Consider the following 20,654-nt stretch of genomic DNA (forward strand, 5'->3'; position numbering starts at 1 on the left):
GTAGATTACGTATTCTTCTCAAGTGTGCATGGGACGTTCTCCAGGATAGACCCTATCTTTGACCACAAAACATGTCTCAATAAATTTAAAACATTGAAATCCTACAAAATATTTTCTTTGACCACAATGGAATGAAACTAGATCACAGCAATAGTGAGGGATAATGAGCGATTGGAAATTCAAAGCTGGGTGGGCTTTAGGGGAGGGTGGAGGGAGAATAGTCTGAAAACTATAAAAAGCAAAGGTGACTCATACCCCACCTCCAGGCCTAGTAGTGTGAGGGGTCTGGGGAAAAGAGCCACCACTTGACTGGGTTACAGTGAGAGTGGTGTTCCTAGGGAGTCTTAGGCTCTGTTTGAGCAAGAAAGTGAAGGGAACAGTTAGAGGAGAAGTTCAGGATATATAGGGGGTTTTGCTGAGGATGGATTATGAATTCCAGAGGAGTCAATGGAACTTTTTCAAGAATGCAGAAAGGTGGGTTAGGACAGAACGGATTGTACAGAGCAATATGAAGATCAGAGTATGGGAGTTGATGTTTGGCCTGGGAGTCAAGGACTTCTTGTGGTGGACTCACTGTGACAGAGATAATGGGAATAATGAGCGTGTGCCTGGTGGATTCAAGTCAGATAATAAGCTTTTGTGGGTTTGCTCTGAGACCTTGACCACCATTTGTTTTTATAGGAAAATATTTTGTTACTAAATGACCATTTATATACATTTAGAATTAAACTATTGTGAAATGGAAGACTTAACCTGTCTTTATTTATTTATTTATTTATTTATTTATTTATTTATTTGAGAGAGAGAGAGAGAATGAGAGACAGAGAGCATGAGAGGGAGGAGGGTCAGAGGGAGAAGCAGACTCCCCGCCGAGCAGGGAGCCTGATGCGGGACTCGATCCTGGGACTCCAGGATCATGACCTGACCCGAAGGCAGTCGCTCAACCAACTGAGCCACCCAGGCGCCCGACTTAACCTGTCTTAAGAAATACAGTGAACAATGCCTTCTTTATAGGATATCCATTAGTTTGGTTAGCTTCCTGTGTTATATCCATAACACCTATTACAATTGTGGGGAACCTTACAAAGATCTTGTTTCCAGTGTTGAGTAGGAGTGGAACATAATGTATTGTCACTGTTTGCTTTTTATTTGCATTTGGCCATTTAGTAATTGCCAGTTGTCATGACTTCAGTCTTCCATTCAGCTGATCCCAAGCAGTTTAAAAATTAGAGGAAAAGTCTTGATTCAAAGATCCTTCTGTTTCTGTGAAGGATTCACTGGAATTGGCCATTCTGTATTTTAAAATGTTGATTTATCCATGTGTAATATGTATAGACACCCGTTTTGAAGGGGGAAATCAGTTGACAAGCAGATATATTTAGCACAAAACCCAAGAAGTAAAAGAATAGGGAGAAAAGTATAAAGTAGACACAGATAGTTTAGCACTTCCAAATTTGTCATTCTTGTCTGTCTGCATCTCCATTGAGAACTACTTGAAAAAGCAAGTTAAGAAAACACACATACAAATAAAACCCAAAACTAAGTATTATGCAGTATAAAATCTCACTTATTCTATTTGATTTTCAGATTTTGTTGAAATATTAGCATGCACTGTAAAATGTGTCCATTTTTGAAACCTTTGTGTTCATCAGAAAATGTTCCAGTGTGAAAAGGGATGTTGACCTAATTATCTTTGTCCTCAGTTCAGATGTCATGTATGATCGGGAAGAGCAATGAAGCTTATTGTTGATCTAGTTATTTGATGTAATTGTTCTTGATTATTGGTAGGTAAAGGATATGATTTTAGTTTTACTTTATGCACTAAATAGAAACTTTTTTTGTTTTTCAAGGAACCAAATGGAGAGACTCCTTCATCTTTATACAGAGTTGCAGCAGTACTTCTACAGTTTAATCTTATTGATTTAGATGATCTTTATGTACATGTAAGTCAAGTGGGCTGCTAAGAATATTTGGTTGTGCATCCCAGGGGTGGGAAGAGGAGTAGGCAGCCATATAGCACTTCAAGGTTGGTCAGGCTCTCAAGTTTTAATTTTTGAAGCCCTAATGCATTATTGCTTTGTGTTTACTTTATGAAGTAAATGAATTTAATTCTTTGACAAACTATGGAAATTAAATACCCTCTGTCACTCTTACAGAGTTTGAGGTTGGATATGAAGTTAAAGTTTTTAATTGTCAGCAAGGTATATCTCATGGGGAGAGAGGCCAAGTTCTAACCAATGTGGTTTTAGACTTCTCTTATATGCAAATTATCAGAAATATGGGATTACCTAGATACTTTTTCCTTCTCCCCAAAATGTTAATTTTAGGCATTCAAGATGAATGGGGCAAGTCTGTATATTTTTTTAAGGCTTTTCTTGTGTTTTTACTGGGTAGTAAATGACTAGTATTGTGCTTTTATTGTTGGATCCAGGATCTAGAAGAGTGTATATGTGATTGTGATTGATGACCTCCAGTTTAGCAACAGTTTAGCCTGTCAGTTTGAAAAAACTAGGTTTGTAGTATAGAAATTCCTGTTTTATTTGGTTGTACATTTGGACATCTATGGACTTAAAACAAACCTGTCCAAAGCTGATACCATCTTCATTGTCTTTGAAATCACTTTTTCTCTCATGTACTATGGTTACAGAGTTGAATAAAACTTAGTCTCTACCTTGGAAGCAGCCATAGTTTAGCAACGGAGAAAACATTTTTGCATTATATAGTAACTACTCTATTGGAGGTATTCACAAAGTGCTGTAGGGACTCAGAATATCTTAGATAGTGACCATGTCTGTCTGGGGGGGATTTTGGAAGGCTTTTTCAAACTAGTGATGTTGAACTGAGATGTTGGTAGATGAGATGGTAATGGCCTGTCTTTAAAGGTGGGAAGTTTTGTAGGTAGAATTAACTGAGTATAAAGGCAAGAGGATTGAAGGGGCTTCATTATCGCCTTAGGGGAACATCAAGAAGCTCAGAGTGGTTGGAGCCTAGGCTAGTATGTGGGGTGATGAAGATGGAGAAGTAGATTGGGGCTAAACATTGCAGGGCCTTAAGTGCCATAGTAAGGAGTTTTAATTTTTTCTTGTTGGGAGTAGAGAGCCATTCAAAGTTTAAAGTAGAAAAGTGATGTTACAAACTGAGAACATGGAAAATTGGTCAGAAAAAGGGGAATTCAAAGACAGGTATGAGTTTATAGGTAAGTATAGACTGGTAGGACAAATGGAAAGATGATAGATGATGATAGATTTATTACTGAAATGTTTAACAATAAATGCAAGCGGCCTAAGTGTTCCTGTTAAGTTGTCAAAGATTTTCAGATGGGATTAAAAACCAGTTTATTGTTTATTTTTCACATGAGACTTCCAAAACCTAAGGACAAAGGAAGGTTGAAAGTAAAAGGGTGGGAAAAATATACCAGGGAAATTATTATTGTTAGACAAAATGGACTTTTTTGGCAAAAAATGATAGTCACTTCATAGTAAATAAAGTTGTGTTCACAGGAAGATAAAACATTTGTAACTTTATATGCACCTAATTACATATTCTCAAAATACACAAAACTAGAATTGAGAGGAACTATAAAAGAAACTTACAGGGGTGCCTGGCTGGCTCAGTTGGTAGAGTGTGCAACTCTTGATCTCCAGGATGTGAGTTTGAGTCCCACGTTGGGTGAAGAGATTACTTAAAATAATAAAAAAAAGAAGAAACTTATAGTTTATTCATTATAATGGGAGATTTTTTAGAGGCAGTTGCATTAATCTAGGTAAAAGATGAGGACCTTTGGCAGGTACATAAGTAAAGCAATAAAAATGGGTTCGCTGGCCAGTGGAGAGCAGGAAGAATGAGAAAAAGTCTTGCTTACTCCTTGCCATCAGTCCCTAGTGACTTTTCTCCTGCCCCCATTTTTGACTAATGGGATGAAGTGTACAATATGTAGTTTAATATTTTACTATGTTTCATTTTATTGTTTAGTGATTATTTACTTTGCATTAGACTTAGTTACTGAAGTAGATTATGTATTTCTGGGGGCAGGAACACTTCTTTCATAGCCTACCATAGTGCCTAGCAGAAACTACTATGGTTTGTTGGCTATATTTTTCCTTGTGTCTGGGTTTTTTTAATTTATTTTATGAAATATCTACATTAACCTTCTTCCACTCATACAAGATGGCTGTACTGGAGATATTTGGTCCTTTTTCATAATGGAGGGTTGACTATACACATATTACTTTCTCTTTTGTAATAAGCTAGAAACTAGTTTGTGACTTAAGTCATCAAATAGGTATTAGAAAATGAAAAGTGAGATGTCAAGTTGCTCGTAATTTTTCTACTTGAGATTTTTCATCTAGAGGAATTAAATTTACCCCTTCATGTAATTCAGTAGCTCATGTCTCCCAAATTGGATCCATATGCAGTACTTTATTTAATTTGGAGTTTGACCTTTAAAGGGGAAATCTGTGATATTTTTAATGGAACAGTTATACATTTTCTTGGGTAATCTAATAAATTCAATGGTAAGCATCACTGTTCTAGTATTGTATTAATGTAGGACCTCTAACAGAAAGAAGACATGGAACTTTGAACTGCTACCTGATTTTAAAAGGTGTACAAATTTCAGATACTTAACCCTGTTAGATTATAAGAAAATAATGGAGAGAAACTTATTTTGAAGGCAAATCATGGTCGTTAATAGGCTAGGCCTTATTTACAATTTTATCAATTCAGAGTAGATGGTGTTTGCTTTTTATATGTGCAAATAGTATTAGCTGTTTTATGAAACTTTAATGAACCATTTTTAGCTTCTTCCAGCTGATAATTGCATTATGGATGAACACAAACGAGAAATTGTGGAAGCTAAGCAAATTGTTAGAAAACTTACGATGGTTGTATTGTCTTCTGAAAAAATTGATGAACGAGAGAAAGAAAAGGAAAAAGAAGAGGAGAAAGTAGAGAAGGTATATATATGGTTCCTTTTTGTAAAATTAACATTGTCTTCTGGATTTAGAATTAGGAAATATAACTTGTAATAGTTAATCAACTTATGGGAGAATAACTTATTAATTTTGATTATGGTGAAATCTGGTTTTTGGAATACCGATTTGCAAAGGTGGTTTTGTTTTTAATCTGATTGGCACCTTCCCAAAAGAGGCTGCTGTGTTTTTTCTTACATAAATTTCAAAATGTATCCTAAGTGAAGTATATATGTGCTCTGTGTATTAATGTCTCTCAAGTCCTAAGGGGATTCTCAAAGATGAATGAATTCTAGTTCCCTATGGCACAGTAAGACATTAAATAGAACTTAATTTAATTCCAGGTCTATAAACTGTCATGCTGTGTCTGCTAAATGAAAGGGCATATCCTGTTGTTTTTTTCAGTAGCTAAAAAACTTGATTGTACCTTCAGGGAAATGTCATTGCATTTCCCATGAGTGGCAGCTGTTGACATACATTATTATGGTTATTGAGCTCAATTTTTTTAAAATGAAAAAACATTGAGATTTATTGGTGTCTATATTCTGAGTATCTTTGCTGTAATTGTTCATTTTTAGCCACCTGACAACCAAAAACTTGGTTTGTTGGAAGCCTTGTTAAAGATTGGTGATTGGCAGCATGCGCAGAACATTATGGATCAGATGCCTCCATACTATGCAGCTTCACATAAGCTAATAGCCCTTGCAATTTGCAAGCTCATTCACATAACTATTGAGCCTCTCTACCGAAGGTATGTTACAGTATGCTTTTCTAATCATTGAGGTAGAAATAGCTTAGGACTACAGTAAAAAATCTACATATTTATCTTGTCTTCTCCAACCAAGCAAATATTTTAGTATGTTTTATTAGAAGATAAGAACTATTCACAGAGTGTATCAGTTTTATATGTATTAATCAGTGGCTTGTCTCCTAACGTCTAGACCAGGTGATGCAGAAGGTGTGCTGCAGTGTAGTTGGAAAACTGTAGGTTAGACACCTAGGTTGGGTTTGCTCCACAGAGTGAAAACTCCATTCTTCTGTTTTTGACTTTTCCTCCTCTCTTGGTGGGGGGCAGAGAATTCCTGAGGTTTTTACTTAGTGTAAATTTCCTCTGTCCCGGGTTGAGTGGCTCTGAGTGAGGACATTGCCTCTCCGCTTGCCTTATCTCTTCTGGCATATAGGCTGCTGTTCTGGAAATTGCTAGTGCAGCCTTTCTCATCACCCCTAGTTACTGTGTCGACCAGTCCTCTAGCCCTCAGCCTACTTGCAGGATACTTAGGAGCAGTATTGGCAGCAGCTCTGGCTTCAGCCCCACAGATCAGAGCCTGCCTCAAAAGCCCCAGCCTTGTGACTCGTGCATAGCTGCTGGCTGCTGCCTTTAGTGCCACCTGGGCTGTGGACCATGAAGGCTTCTTCTCAAAGAGTGACCCCTGTGACTCCACAGCGGGACACCTGCTCAGCAGGTGAGAACTCTGGGCATGCTGTCCTTTTTAGTGTGACACCCTCTTTCATTATGCTGCTCACCTTCCCTACCACCACCTACCTCATACTCAGTCTAGGTAGTGGAACCCACATTGAGAAGTGTTTATTGACTTGAATCTCTGTTGTTATATCCATATTTTTCTGTTTCATCTTCAAGTGTCTCTGAGGTCCATCCCTTGTTCCCCATTCCCATATCCAAATTCCTGATACTGGCCAAGTTTAACTAAAACCAAATTCATACAATGTATGTTAAATGTTACTTGAAATATGCGTTTCTCTGATTTCCTTATGCAATTAATTTGAAACATTCTCTGAACTCTGATTTTTTCCAAATGAGTATTGTTTTTGTCTTTTTCTACCAGCTAAATTATCTGGTGTTAATTAATAAAGTTAGGCACAAGTGAAATATAGAAATCAAATTTGAGCAAGAAAAGCTTTACTTACTGATTAATATGACTGTGTTAACTTAAAATGGGGTATTGTATAGTATACATATAAATTTTGCTTCTTTTTATAGAGTTGGCGTTCCTAAAGGTGCTAAAGGTTCACCTGTTAATGCTTTGCAAAATAAGAGGGCACCAAAACAAGCAGAGAGCTTTGAAGATTTGAGGAGAGATGTCTTCAATATGTTCTGTTACCTTGGTCCTCACCTTTCGCATGATCCCATTTTATTTGCAAAAGTGGTGCGCATAGGCAAATCATTTATGAAAGAGGTTAGTAAGATTTTTTTTCCTTCTAAGCAGGAAACTAAATTTTGGAATGAAAATGTTCTATGTACATTTGTCTTTATGCATATCTCTAGAAATAAAAAGAAAAGTGAACTTAATTTAAGAAAAGGTTATGTTGAGTAAGGTTTGGGGAAAGTCCATTGTGTCCTAACCACATATATGCGTGTGTGCATGTGACACACACACACACACACAAGTCCATTGTGTTCTAACCACATATATGCGTGTGTGCACGTGACACACACACACACACACACACACACGTAGAAAATTAGTCAAGTCCCCCGCATAGGAAAATGTACTTTGGACAAGTGGTTGTTTTTTGAATCCCTTTATAATTTTAGTGATCAACTCAGCTTACTTTTCTTCTACTCCGTTATTTTCTTGACTGCAATTTTGAATCATTGTGATTATTTGTATGAAGTCAGACTGTTGAGGATGCATTTTTTGCTAGTAAACTTTTTATTGAAATAAAATGTACAGAAAGTAACAAATCATAATTGTACGCCTCAGTGACTTTTTCCAAACCAAACACCCATGTATCCCCTGCCCTGATCAAAAAATAGAACACTACCCCAGAGTTCCCTTGTACTCCCTTCTAGTTAATACCCTAAGGGTAACCCTTTATGCTATTAACTAAATTTTAAAATTGGCTTTGAGTTATAATTTACATACAGCAAACTTCACCAATTTGAAGTTTACAATTTGATGAGTTTTGACAAAGGTATACAGTTGTGTGTTCACCACCACAATCATGATAGAGAATATTTTCATCACCCCAGAAAGTTCCCTCTTGCCCCTTTGCCTTTAATTCTGTCCCTTCGTTGCTGGTTCCTGGCAACCACTGATAGGCTTTTTGTCACTATAGTTTTGCTTTTTCTAGAACTTCATATAAATGGAATTGCATAGAATGTACTCTTTTTTGTCTGGTTTCTCTCGTGTAATGCTTTTGAGATTCATCCAAGTTGTTGCACGTGTCAGTAGTTCCTTTATTGCTGAGCAATATTAGATAGACATACCAGAGTTTATGCATTCTCCAGTTGATGGGCATTGGGGTTGTTTCTAGTTGGGGGCTATTATAAATAAAGCTGCTATGAATATTCCTGTACAAGTCTTTTTTTGGGGGGGGAATATGTTTTTGTTTCCCCAGGAATGGGATTGCTGGGCCATATGGGTAAGTGTATGTTTAACTTTTTGCCAAACTGTTCCAACGTGTGTGTACCATTTTGCATTCCTGTATATGACTTCCAGTTGTTCCATATCTTCATCAGTACTTGTTATTGTCACTCTTAAATTTTAGTCATTCTAGTGGGTGTGTAGTGGTACCTATTGTGCTTTTAATTTATGTTTCCCTGATGATCGGTGATGTTGAGCATCTTTTCATGTTCTTATTTGCCATTTGTAATCATCGTATATCAAAATGTCTATTCAAATCTCTACCCATTTTAATTGGGTTGTCTTTTGTTATTATTTCTCTGATTTGCCTTTTCATTATGTTAATTGTCTTTTGAAAAGCAAAATTTTAAATTTTGATTAATTCCAATTTAGCAGTATTTTTATGGTTTCCTCTTTGTGTTCTAAGAGATCTTTGCTTAACCCAAGGTCTTGAAATAGAAAAGAATACGTAATTTTCATTTGTAAAAACAAGGCTGCCAAAAGTATCTGCAGATTGTTACAAGCACAAATACAGTTTTCTCCAGAGTTTGGTGATTGCATCTAATTTTAATTTTTGACAACAGTGACTATACAGAAAATTTATCAGCTGTTGTATATTAATCCCTTGACACCTGAAGTATTTGATTTGGCTTTTAATACCTCTTTTTTTTTTTTTTAAATGCTCACAAATTTACATCGTGTAAAGGTACTCTAAAGAAATCTGCTGGGCACCTGGGTGGCTCAGTCAATTAAGCGTCTGCCTTCGGCTCAGGGCATGATCCCAGGGTCCTGGGATCAAGTCCCGCATCGGGCTCCCTGCTCAGCAGGGAGTTTGCTTCTCCCTCTGCCCCTCCCCTCTGCTTGTTCTCTCTCTCACTCACTCTTTCAAATAAATAAATAAAGTCTTAAAACCACTACAGTTATCAAAATCAATAAATTAATTGATACCATATTACTAAAAATCTGAGTAGTTTATTACTATACAAATAATTTATTATATAACATATATAAAAAGGAAGTATAATGATGTTTCATTATTTTAATTCTTATAATCTGAAAGGGATGAGTCATGTTAGTAGTGCCTGTTCCAAGAACAGAAGGGTCATGTCTTTCTCAGTGCCTCATATTGGGAAGCATATGAAGTCAATCTGTCCCATTACTGGTGATGTTAACATAGATCACTTAGTTAAGGTAGTGCGCTACCAGGTTTCTCTAGGGCACAAATATTTTTTTCCTTTGTTGCTAATATATATCTTGTGGGGAGATACTTTTTTTGACAATGTAAATAGCCTCTTTCTCATCTTACCTTCACCCACTAATGCTGTTCTTTTTAACTGAACATCTTAATGTTCAGATCTCGTTCTGAAATTCTTTCTTTGGCTGCAAGTATTAAAAACCTGTAAGCAGGAGACCAAACATCCAAGTTGTGGAAGTCCTATACATAGACATATGCATGAGCATATGCACAAACATAGTATTGTTACCAAGATGCGCAGGTGCTAGAGCTGTCACCCTTCCCCTCTGCCATCTCCATCACAGCTCTCCTGTACCTCTGTTCTATCACAGTTGTGCCTGGTGCCTGCCCCTAACTCCAGTCTCTATTTTTGCAGAGGTAGAAGGGCAGAAAGGAAGAGGAAAATGTTTATTTTGATCACAGTGTGGGAAGAAATCTGTCTTCTCTCATTGCTAAGGTTGTGGTAGGAAAAGTGAATCTTTCCAACGATCTGAGTTAGAATTTTGGTTAATTTTTTACCCATGAAAATATTTAACTGTAAAAGATCATTTGTTCTGTGTTTATAGGTTTAAAAGGCTTTTGTTGCTTAGCTAGGAATTTAACTAGGGTATGTAAGATCGTTTCTAAAGGAGGAGTTTGACTTTAGTTCCAAGTAATATAATTAAATGTCTTTAACAACTCATTATAAGCTTGGGGTTGCTTGTGTATATAATTTATGCATATTTTGAAAATGTTGGTTATATACTTATACCAGCTGTCACTTAACAGAATAGTCTTCTAGCCTACAGTTATTTGTAATCATTTATCTCTGTGTATTTCTTAAATTTGAGGTATATATCAGAGGACCATCTAGTACAGTGATCTTCAAACTTTAGCATACATTAGAATCACCTGGAGCTCATCTTAAAACACATTGTTGGGTCCCATCTTCAGAATTTCTGATTCAGTAGGTCTGGGGTGGAACCTACTGAAGAGAGTTTGCATTTCTCACAAGTTACCAGGTGATGCTGATGCTACTGATTCAAAAACCAAACTTTGAGAACTGTTGTTCTAGTATATTAACCAATTTTGGTCTTTATTTCAGCCTTAAAAGAGGGGGTAGCTCTAAAGAATATTTCTATATGAATGGACAGATTTTGCTATCTTTAATTTTCTTTAATTGTAGAGCATAGCTTTAACATGCTCACCTGACATACTTAAATGGTTTTGACAGCACCTACACAACTAAAGATTAATTCCTTGGTGCTTTTTTGCATCCAGCTAATGTTAATGGATTAAGTTGTTTATGATAATGACAGTTAATATATTTTGAGCTCTTACTCTGTGCCAAGTCCTATTCTAAGTACTTCATGTGAGTCAGCTCATTTAATCTTTACCATACCTTTTATGCTTTAAGTTAAGTAAATTGTCCCAGGTCACACCATTAATATGGGGCAGGGCTGAGATTTCAATCCAGGCAATCTGGATTCAGAGGCCAAGCTCAAAATCATCATGCTCGCCTGCCTATACAAATGTAGTGTGTCTGAAGTGGAAGAAATGACAGGTTATCTAAATTTTGCAATTCTTGAAATTCCTTGCTATTTTAAATTAAATCTGTTAGTGGTATTTTGTTATTTTGTTATTTTGTTTATCTCTACAATCTGTGTTCATCTCAATCTATGTATCTCATCTCCAAGCTTTTCTTGTTTTGTTAAGTTCATCCTTAAGACTTTTTTCTATGACTATATGTAGATACTTGTGGAGAATCTGCCTCTGTCCTTTGTGTTCTACTTTCATCCACACTGAGTTCATTTATCTTCTATATGCTTTTTTTGGCAGGGGGGCATGCTATTTATGTTTCCATTGTAGCCACAGCATTTCTTTTCATCTTAATATGTATAGCTCTGTTCACAACTTCTTTCTGATATAGTGAGAGTGAATCTTCTTACCTTTCCTACCTTATTTATGACCAGTCCTCCTCCCCCCAAGCTACAGTCTAATAATTGGGTTCTCCTTTCAATCTTTTCTGTAGTCTGTGATAAGGGAAGTGAATGAGCTCAGTGAGGCTGAGTATAGCCCTCATTTAGTACCTCTGCTTTCTCTTCTGAAATACTATTACCTATCCTCTACCATGTGGGCATGCCAGCTCCCTTGGGCTTTGACTCCCTCAGCCATCTAAGCACAGTTCCTGTGAACGACAGTAGGCTTCAGCAGCTGGTTCTTCCTTTGCCAGAGTCCTGCTGGGCTCCTATTCACAAGAGGTTTTCCTGAGTCTGCTCACTTACCTTGCAGGTCTTATTGCCTAAAGGATTTTGTTGACTTACCTTCCTTGGTCTCTACTACTTCTGGGATTGGGTTAAGGGCAGGAGCCATACCACACTGTGTGTAGTACCAGAATCGTGTGTGTGTGTGTGTGTGTGTGTGTGTGTGTGTGTGTGTCTCCCCGTCCCCTTGAAGTTAATAGCATAGTTTCCTCTTTTCTTGCTTGGTTGGTGGTGAATTTGGAGCGTTAAAACAACAGGGCATACATTTTTCATTGCATTAGGGATAGGGGAGAGAAATTCTGCTTCACTCTGTCATCTTAATTCATTTGTCTGGGCAGGCTGTTTATATGGCTCTTTCTTATATTGGCCCTTGGTAAAAGCCAGAGTGCTTTAAATTGATTCATAGATGAAGCTTAGAGAAACCTAGAGTCAGAGGGTCAGAATATTCCTTAGATTGGGCATTGGATGATATTAGGAATAGCTAGCTGTGATAATGATATTGTGGTAATGTGGAAGAATGTCCTTTTTAGGAGATGCATACTGAATTATTTTGAGATGAAATGTCATGCCTGCTATTTTTTTGGTCAGTCAAAAGGGCAAAATGTTAATTGTTGAATCTATAAAGTAGGTATAAGAGGTGTTTATTGATAGTGAACTATCCATTCAACTTTTATGTAAACTTGAAATTTTTCATAATAAAAATTGGGGTTGCTAGGGACAGAATCTACCTTAGCCCATTGATTCCAGAGTTCTACTTTATGAACCAGTTACTTTAGAATTTTGGCTTGATGTTACTGTTTTTTTTGTTTTTCTTTTCAAAATTGAAGATCTACCCTGGTTGTATAGATAGAGCTCAAAGTTAATATTCCTTCTGGTTGAAGGTTACTTGTGCTTAATTTGTGTGAAGGTGGCCAGACTTTTTCCATCAAAATACTCAAATGTGTATGCCTAGGAGTAAGGGCGAAATTGGAGGATTTTTTTCTCTCAGTTTGGTTCAGTTTCTCAGGTCTCTTACCACATTTAGTGTGAATCTAGTTTTTAAAGTAATGGGTTTTCATGTGACATGGCCCCTAAATGCAAGCCAGTTACTTCGTTTCATGTTCACATGAATTCATGTTCCCATCTCATGTTCCCATAACAATGATTTCTTCTAATACTAGAGGGGAAAAAACAGTCTTGTGTTGGACTTAAATGAAAGATAATGTGTCTGTGTACTTTATAGATAATTTAAGGGACTTTTAAGGGTAATTGTGAGTATATACTCATTGTATGCATTGACTTTAGAACCTAACTTGCTCACAGAGTCTTCATTTAAGGCTGTCCCCCAAACAAAGTAATTTTAAGGCATTACACATTGATTGTTAGGTTAACTGGTTTCATCAGGATGAGCTGCTAGCTACTTGCTAGTTATGTGACTTTAATCTGGTCATTTTTCTGTGCCAGAGATGAGGGGTAATAACCTTTGCCTTAGCTAGTTCCTGGGGTTGCAGTGAGAATCAAATAAGATATGTCTAAACATTAATTAGATGCTAACATTAATTAGGCATTCAGCTTTAGAGAGTTAAAGTTGTCATGAATTCTTCAGAACATAGTAAGTTACAGCTTTACTTTTGTAAGTTGTCACTACACTAACTTTTGATGATTTGTTTTAAAGTGTTAATATACTTCAGTCTATCTCTGTCTTTAAATAATAGATATTACTTTCAAGTAGCAGCTTCATTTCCCCATGAGAGCAGATTTGATTTTATATAGGAATGCCTTTAACTTCTTTACATTGTGGTGGTAATCAGATGTCCCCCCCCTTCATTGTGGAAATTTATGTTATAAATTAGTAACAAATCAAAATTTTTATCAAATTAAATTTTTATTGCTGGGGCTTTGTGAGTGGACTAGTCAGGGGTAGCTATAGACATGTCAGTTTCCAATTTTAAGTAGATACAAATTTTGCAAGAATATTTTTAAGAGAATCAGAACCTTGCATTATTCTTATTGTCCAAGAGACAGATGCTGCTCTCATTGGAGGATTTTTTTTCTTTCAGTTTGGTTCAGCTCCTCTATGTACTTTTGCTATTATAAGTCTCATACAATGAAGGGGGTAAATCGGAGGGGGAGACGAACCATGAGAAACTATGGACTCTGAGGAACAAACTGAGGGTTCTAGAGGGGAGGGGGCTGGGGGGATGGGTTAGCCTGGTGATGGGTATTAAAGAGGGCACGTACTGAATGGAGCACTGGGTGTTATATGTAAACAATGAATCCTGGAACACTACATCAAAAACTAATGATGTAATATATGGTGATTAACATAATATAATAAAATAAAATAAATAAGTCTCATACAAAGCAAGTGAACTCTAGATTTGGAGACCAAATTTAATCTACATCATTCTTGCTATTTAATGAGCCTGAGCAGGGAAGAACTCTTAGGATGTTTATATTTGTACTTATATTGTCACCTGTAATAATTGGTTTGAACTAAGGTCACCTTAGCTATTACTGAATATCTTCATGTGACAATTCTAATCAAGATGTAGAATCATAGTTAAGGTAATAAAATTACAAATAGGATCTTAATTTTTACCGTTAGCTATGCTTTTTACTTAAGAGAGACATATAAACATCTAAGTCTGTTAATAGGCAAATGTAGATACGTACAAACAGTATAATTTTAAGAAGTATATTTTATACAAGAAAGAGAAGTCAACTTTTTAGTGTGCACACACTGTAAGCAATTGATTCAACCCCTGTGCCTCCTCTCAAAGACTGTTTTCTGAAATTGGACCTCAGTGTTCAGTTTCAGAAAAAAAAATTCAGAATGTAGAACATTAAAAAATATTTGTGAAAAACTCTTCATCTTTGGAGGTTTGGCCATTTGTCCATGCGGGGCATAGCAGATGCTATTAGATTCCATCTGTATTCTTTTCGCTTTGCACTAGGTCCTTATCATTTTGGTGTGTGCCTGCCCCATTTTCAACTATTGGCACCTGCATCTCGTTGTCTGAGGGCTTTTCTGGCCCTGGAAGCCTGCATAGGTAGGATAGGAATTGGTATCCTGGAACTGCTGGAGAACTAACTCACCTTGCCCCCTCTCCCCAGCTCTCAACCAGTGAAATGATAGGAGTTAGTGTGTAACTACCATGCCTTGAGATGGGATAATCCTGAGTTGTATTTCTACACAGACCCTCAGAGTCCCCAGTGGGATTAAGCTCCAGTTAACCCACAGGAATAATTTCCTACTAGGGTTACTTCCCGAATAAATTATGCCTGTACTTGAATAGGGTCTGATTTTGGGGGAATGTAAAGTAAAACACAGGGGCATATCCCTTTAAATGAATTCCATTTGAAAACCTTAATTTTCCCTAAAGATAGATTTACAGGGCAATTTTTTGTTTTACAAAAAACTTCTATTATGAACTCCATTTATAAAGAGAATTCATTTAAATAAATCACATATTCATATTAAGTGCACTGAAAATACCCATTTTTACACACAGCTTGTTAGAACTATGCTTGTGTAAAACAGCAGTTTCATATCATAATCAACTTTTTTTTTTTAAAGATTTTTATTATTTATTTATTTGACAGAGAGAGAGACAGCAAGAGGGGGAACACAAGCAGGGGGAGTGGGAGAGAGAGAAGCAGGCTTCCCGCTGAGCAGGGAGCTGGATGCGCGGCTCCATCCCAGGACCCTGGGATCATGACCTGAGCCGAAAGCAGACACTTAACGACTGAGCCACCCAGGCGCCCCATAATCAACGTTTTAACCAAAGTAAATACTTTTGGGTGGTGAATTTTATGAAACCAAGTTTGGCTATTTAGCATTTTGTCTAGTTTGCTATTATCTTAATGTTTAAACCACTCCCTCAAGTCCATTTACTGCAGTTTGAATGCTACTCATGTGGTAGGTAGACCATGTGCTTTATTGTCTAAACCAGGGTATTCAAGATGGAAGGGTTGTGCTATTACCTACACTGGGATAAAAAGCGAGAACCAGCACATAATGGTCATCCTGTGTATAGGTGATCATATTATTAATTCTTTGGTACAGATTTGTATTGATTAAGAATGAAATGTGTTGGAAGATAGTACTTTTTCATTTAGTATCTTTGTTTTCAGAAATGATGTAGTAGCAATATTACTGATTGTTTCTAAGTGTTTATAAAATTTTAAGAGTTTCTGATTAAAAGATAAAAACAAAGCTTTGAACCAAAGCATTGAAAGGCAATTCATTTATCTCTTCTTTAGGCTCGGTAAACTCATGGCCTTGTAACTTTTAACTTATAGGTTGTATTTTCTTATTTCTAAGTTATTTTGGTGGGTCTTAGTTGGATCCTTTCTAGCAAAAAGATTTTCCTTGGGCACCTGGGTGGCTCAGTCAGTTAAGTGGCTGCCTTCAGCTCAGGTCATGATCCCAGAGTCCTGGGATGGAATCCCACATTGGGCTCCCTGCTCAGCAGGGAGCCTGCTTCTCCCTCTCCCTCTACCCCTCCTCCCTCCTCATGTGTTCTTTCTCTCTCAAATAAATAAATAAAATCTTTAAAAAAATTTTTTGCCTTATAGTTTTAAGACCTAAATGTGAAATTCTTAGCCTACTGTATAGCACATAGTGAGTACTCAATAAATGGTAGTTAATTAAGAATGAGAAAAATAAGGAAGGTGAAAATAGTGCCATAATTTACTTAGATGTAGCTTCAGGTTCAAATCTAGTCACAAGTCTTAAGTATATTTTTCTTTTTTCTTCTTTTTTGAAATAAAATATAAAGTAGCATTTCAAATATTCATGGGTTAGAGATACTAAAAGTAGGACATCAGTAATAATTTATCTAGTTAAATCTACAACTTTCTCCCAAGCTTTATTTCTTGACTCTCCAGAAGCCCCCTCTTGGTGGACCTACATTCTTTTTGTGCCCAATTCTTTTATGCAGCCCTGTCATCTGCTCCCTCATTATAGGGCAAGACTGGAACCTGCTTGGGGCCATTTATAGCTGATGGTTTGTCTAGGCATAATTATGAATGCTTGATTTTATTCAGACAAAAAAATTCAGTTCCTAATAGTACATTGGCAAGCGTAGTTTTGATCTTCAAGAGATCCTCAAGGATAGGAATTGTCTTTGTCACTTCCTCAGAGATAGGAACTCTGTTCTGTTCATCTTTGAATTCCCAGTGTCTGGCACATAGTAAATGAATGCATGAAGTGGACGTATTTTCTTCCTCCCCCTCTTTTCTTCCATTTCTTCCTGGACTGGCCATTCAATAAAATTTTAGTGTTGTACTATGGGAATGGAGAGTTTTATATTTATTCTAAATTAAAAAGCAAATTAAAAGAAAAAGCATCAAGGGACTGGAATGTGTCTTTATATTCTTACCAAAGAAAAGAAAATTCTTTTACTTGCATGTACCTTTACCATTTTTGTTCATCTTTGTTATAGTTAGCCTTTGATAGAAATGTTTCTTACTGCTCTTCTAGGTAGTTTCATTTGCTTTCCATATTTCTTCTTCTTTTTTTTTTAAAGATTTTATTTATTTATTTGACAGACCATATTTCTTTTTCAAATTTTCCTGGTTATGAAATTTAGAGAATTGACATATAGACATTACAAACTTAAGTATTTAGTAAAGGAATTAGGACAGCTTAGTAGGTAAGAAAATGTTTTATTTCTATGGAGAAAACTCTGTGTAGCTTTATTAGAGTCATAGTATACTAGAAAAGGAGTAGCTTAACTGCCTTTATCCCCAACGTAATATACTGTAAATCTAGTTCTTCCTAATATGCCACCAGAATTACCCGCCCCCCCCAACAACCAAACAAAACAAAAGCAGCTATCTACTTTGTTTTCTGCCAGGCCATTCCTTCATAACCTGACCCTTATTTGCTGACCAGGATATATGTTGACTTAACAGTTGTTTCTGTGAAAGCGAACCGTATCTTTTTAACCTGCTGATTAAAAAAAAAAAAGGGGAATTGTTTGTGTTTTCCCATCAAGGTGACATGGCAGTCCCAGAATTAGTCTTAGGTGAAAATGTTGCGCAGCAGTCAGACTTCTCTGTAGTACCATTAAATTACTCAAGTATAAAAACATGCATGCACAAAATACCTATTTCTGCCAGGAAAATAATAAGCTTGTTAGCTGCATGTTAGCGTTTTCCCCTTCTGTCACTTGGTACTGAGTTAAATCCTTCCCAGAAATCCAGATTATCCTTGGCTATCAGTGCTTCAATTGTCCTTTTGGCCTTTGTACACTCCTCTAACTCTCCACCTGCCTATACACACACACACACACATACTGTTTCATTTTGAATGAATGGACAGCATCAGCATCAAACATGGCACTTCAGCGGTCCATCTGCAAATCACTGATACAAAATGACCCAGGTTTTTTCATTCAGTCCAACTTAGGCAGTGGTTTGGTCTTTGTCAGTAATGTTTTACTAATATTTTAGGCTTATTTCTCATTGAGAGTTTAAGTAATGGTGAATTAAAACATAGTTTAAATTTCTTTGGGTTTAATTTTTTTGTGTTATTGCTTTAGTCTTAGATTTTACTAATTCTGTAGCAGAAAATCAGAACTTCTGGATGGAAAAATGTAAATGCATTATAACTAAATTGTGCTGGATACAATCTTATAATAAATACTTAGATCAATTTTAGGATGCTTTGGTTTGTGATAATGAGGTTAAGAAAAGAATTGGCCTATAAAATTGACATTTAAAATTCATGAATGTTGCAAAAATGATTTGGAAGTTAGAAATATAGGTGAAATTTAAAAATGTTAGTTGGTAATACTGGCTATATTTAAAATCTACACTTGTTTAAAAAGTAAGGAAATAATTCACAACCGTGTACAAGTTAATTTTTTTCAAATCAGATGCTAAATTGTGACATCATAATCTTAACCTTTTTGCATTTTATTTATAGTTTTTTTTAATTTTAGTTTCAGTCTGATGGAAGCAAACAAGAAGATAAAGAGAAAACGGTAAGATACTAGAAAAATCCGATGTGTCTGATTGGTCTATGTACGGCATACTGTAAATTTTACTGTGAACAAGTTTTAATCACCTTTGTGAATATTTTGTACTCTACATGCTTAGTATAGCTTTTGACATATCTTTTAAGATTGACAACTCCTGTTTTTGAGGATTACCATGTTGAGAAAGGAAGAGGGATAATAAGAATCCCTCATTCTCTTGCTACCCCTTTCCTTACCTCACCTCATTGCTTCCTTAGATGGAGAAGCACAAATATCCACTGTGAAAAGGGCAGTGGTAATGTGGGAAATTAGATGTGGTGTGGTATGAGGTCAAGGAATGGCAGTTTTTCCAAGGCTGACATAAATTTATTTTGGGGGGGGGTTAATATGGACCTTTTACTAAAATAATTTTTTCCTTCCTTCTTCTTAGGAAGTTATCCTTAGCTGTTTACTTAGCATTACTGACCAGGTACTTCTTCCATCTCTTTCTTTGATGGACTGCAATGCTTGTATGTCTGAGGAACTATGGGGAATGTTTAAAACATTTCCATATCAGCATAGGTAAATACGTAATATTTTTGTATTTTCAACTACTGTTCTAGTCATTAACCTCTAAGTGTTTAACTTTTCCTAATTCTTCATCTCGTTTTTTAAGATATCGTCTGTATGGCCAGTGGAAGAATGAAACTTATAACAGTCACCCACTTTTAGTAAAAGTTAAAGCCCAAACAATAGACAGAGCCAAATATATCATGAAGTAAGTTTTAATTTATTTTTCTTCATATTAACCTAAAGTATATCTGGATCTAATTTACTTTCTTCCAGCCAACTTATGTCTGAGCCTCAGTTCTGAGGAAGCCCAGGAGTATTTGCTTAATGGTATAGTCAGTTATATACTGCAGATAGAATGACTATCAATTTTTGTGCTTTTTAGCTCATTTTGACTACCAAGTTAGTTTTTGTAGTTGTCATGTTTGCATAGCTGTAGAATCTAATAATCCTCTTTAATGCATCATATTATAGGTGAGTTTTTTTTAAAGGACAGTCACTATGGCCTTTGCTCAATTTGCATAATACATTTAATGGATTATAAAAGGTGGTCAAAGTTCTTGAAATTTCCTCTGCTGAAAGTTATTATAATAAAGATTTTTCTTGGGGTGCCCGGGTGGCTCAGTCAGTTAAGCTTCTGACTCTTGGTTTTGGCTCAGTTTGTGATCTCATGGGTTGTGGATCCTGCCCTGCATTGGGCTCCGCGCTCAATACAGAATCTGCTTGGGATTCTCTGCCTTTCCCTTTCCCTCTGCCCCTTCCCCTGCTTGCATGTGTGCTTTCTCTCTCTCTCTCTCTTTCTCAAATAAATAAGATCTTTAAAAAAATATATTTTTTCTTTTTTGGAAGATCTAATGGAATTATGTAGAACTACATCCTTGAGTCAACTGTTGAAAAATTTCTATTCATTTTTGTGCTTTATTTTCATGTTATTAAAAACATAAGAGTGATGTTATTTTACTTCTTGGTAAACTGAAATTTAATTATGAAAATTGTATACTTCAGATTAGAGTTGGTTTATATGCTAAATACACTGCTATATTACAAGTGTTTTCAGCAAGGCTATTGATTGTTGTTTCTTTTATGTTTGTGCAGTGGTATGGTTATTCTAATTAAAATAGTTCATTCTCTAGTTTAACTAGATTTAACAGTATGCAATGTTACTGTCTTCCCAGTGATATTGTCCCTGGCCACAGTCTATTGGGGAAACAGGTGTGTACACAATCACAATTTGGTTTAATAGTTGCTGTTATACAGTGTATATAAAATGTTCTTTGGGAGGATAGAGAAGAGAGTGAGTTATTTCACTTCGTGGAAGTTGGGGA

General features: G+C 36.2%; 1 protein-coding gene across 20 annotated transcripts in view; it reads left to right on the forward strand.

Moving 5' to 3' along the window:
- The window catches only part of THOC2 (THO complex subunit 2), a 117,969-nt gene that overhangs the window by 55,579 nt on the left and 41,736 nt on the right, over window positions 1-20,654 (forward strand). For all 20 annotated transcript variants that reach the window (XR_014141206.1, XR_014141207.1, XR_014141205.1 and 17 more), the window contains exons 9-15: window positions 1,851-1,943; window positions 4,800-4,955; window positions 5,549-5,721; window positions 6,970-7,165; window positions 18,745-18,786; window positions 19,211-19,341; window positions 19,436-19,537. Coding sequence is in view for 16 of the 20 variants with exons in the window: in XM_081808294.1 (XP_081664420.1) it covers window positions 1,851-1,943; window positions 4,800-4,955; window positions 5,549-5,721; window positions 6,970-7,165; window positions 18,745-18,786; window positions 19,211-19,341; window positions 19,436-19,537 (893 nt within the window). In the remaining 4 variants the exon portion in view is untranslated. The remainder of the gene's footprint in view (window positions 1-1,850; window positions 1,944-4,799; window positions 4,956-5,548; window positions 5,722-6,969; window positions 7,166-18,744; window positions 18,787-19,210; window positions 19,342-19,435; window positions 19,538-20,654) is intronic.

This window comes from Leptonychotes weddellii, chromosome X, assembly GCF_054177405.1.
Source record: "Leptonychotes weddellii isolate Sample4059 chromosome X, ASM5417740v2, whole genome shotgun sequence".
NCBI classification, from domain to species: domain Eukaryota; kingdom Metazoa; phylum Chordata; class Mammalia; order Carnivora; family Phocidae; genus Leptonychotes; species Leptonychotes weddellii.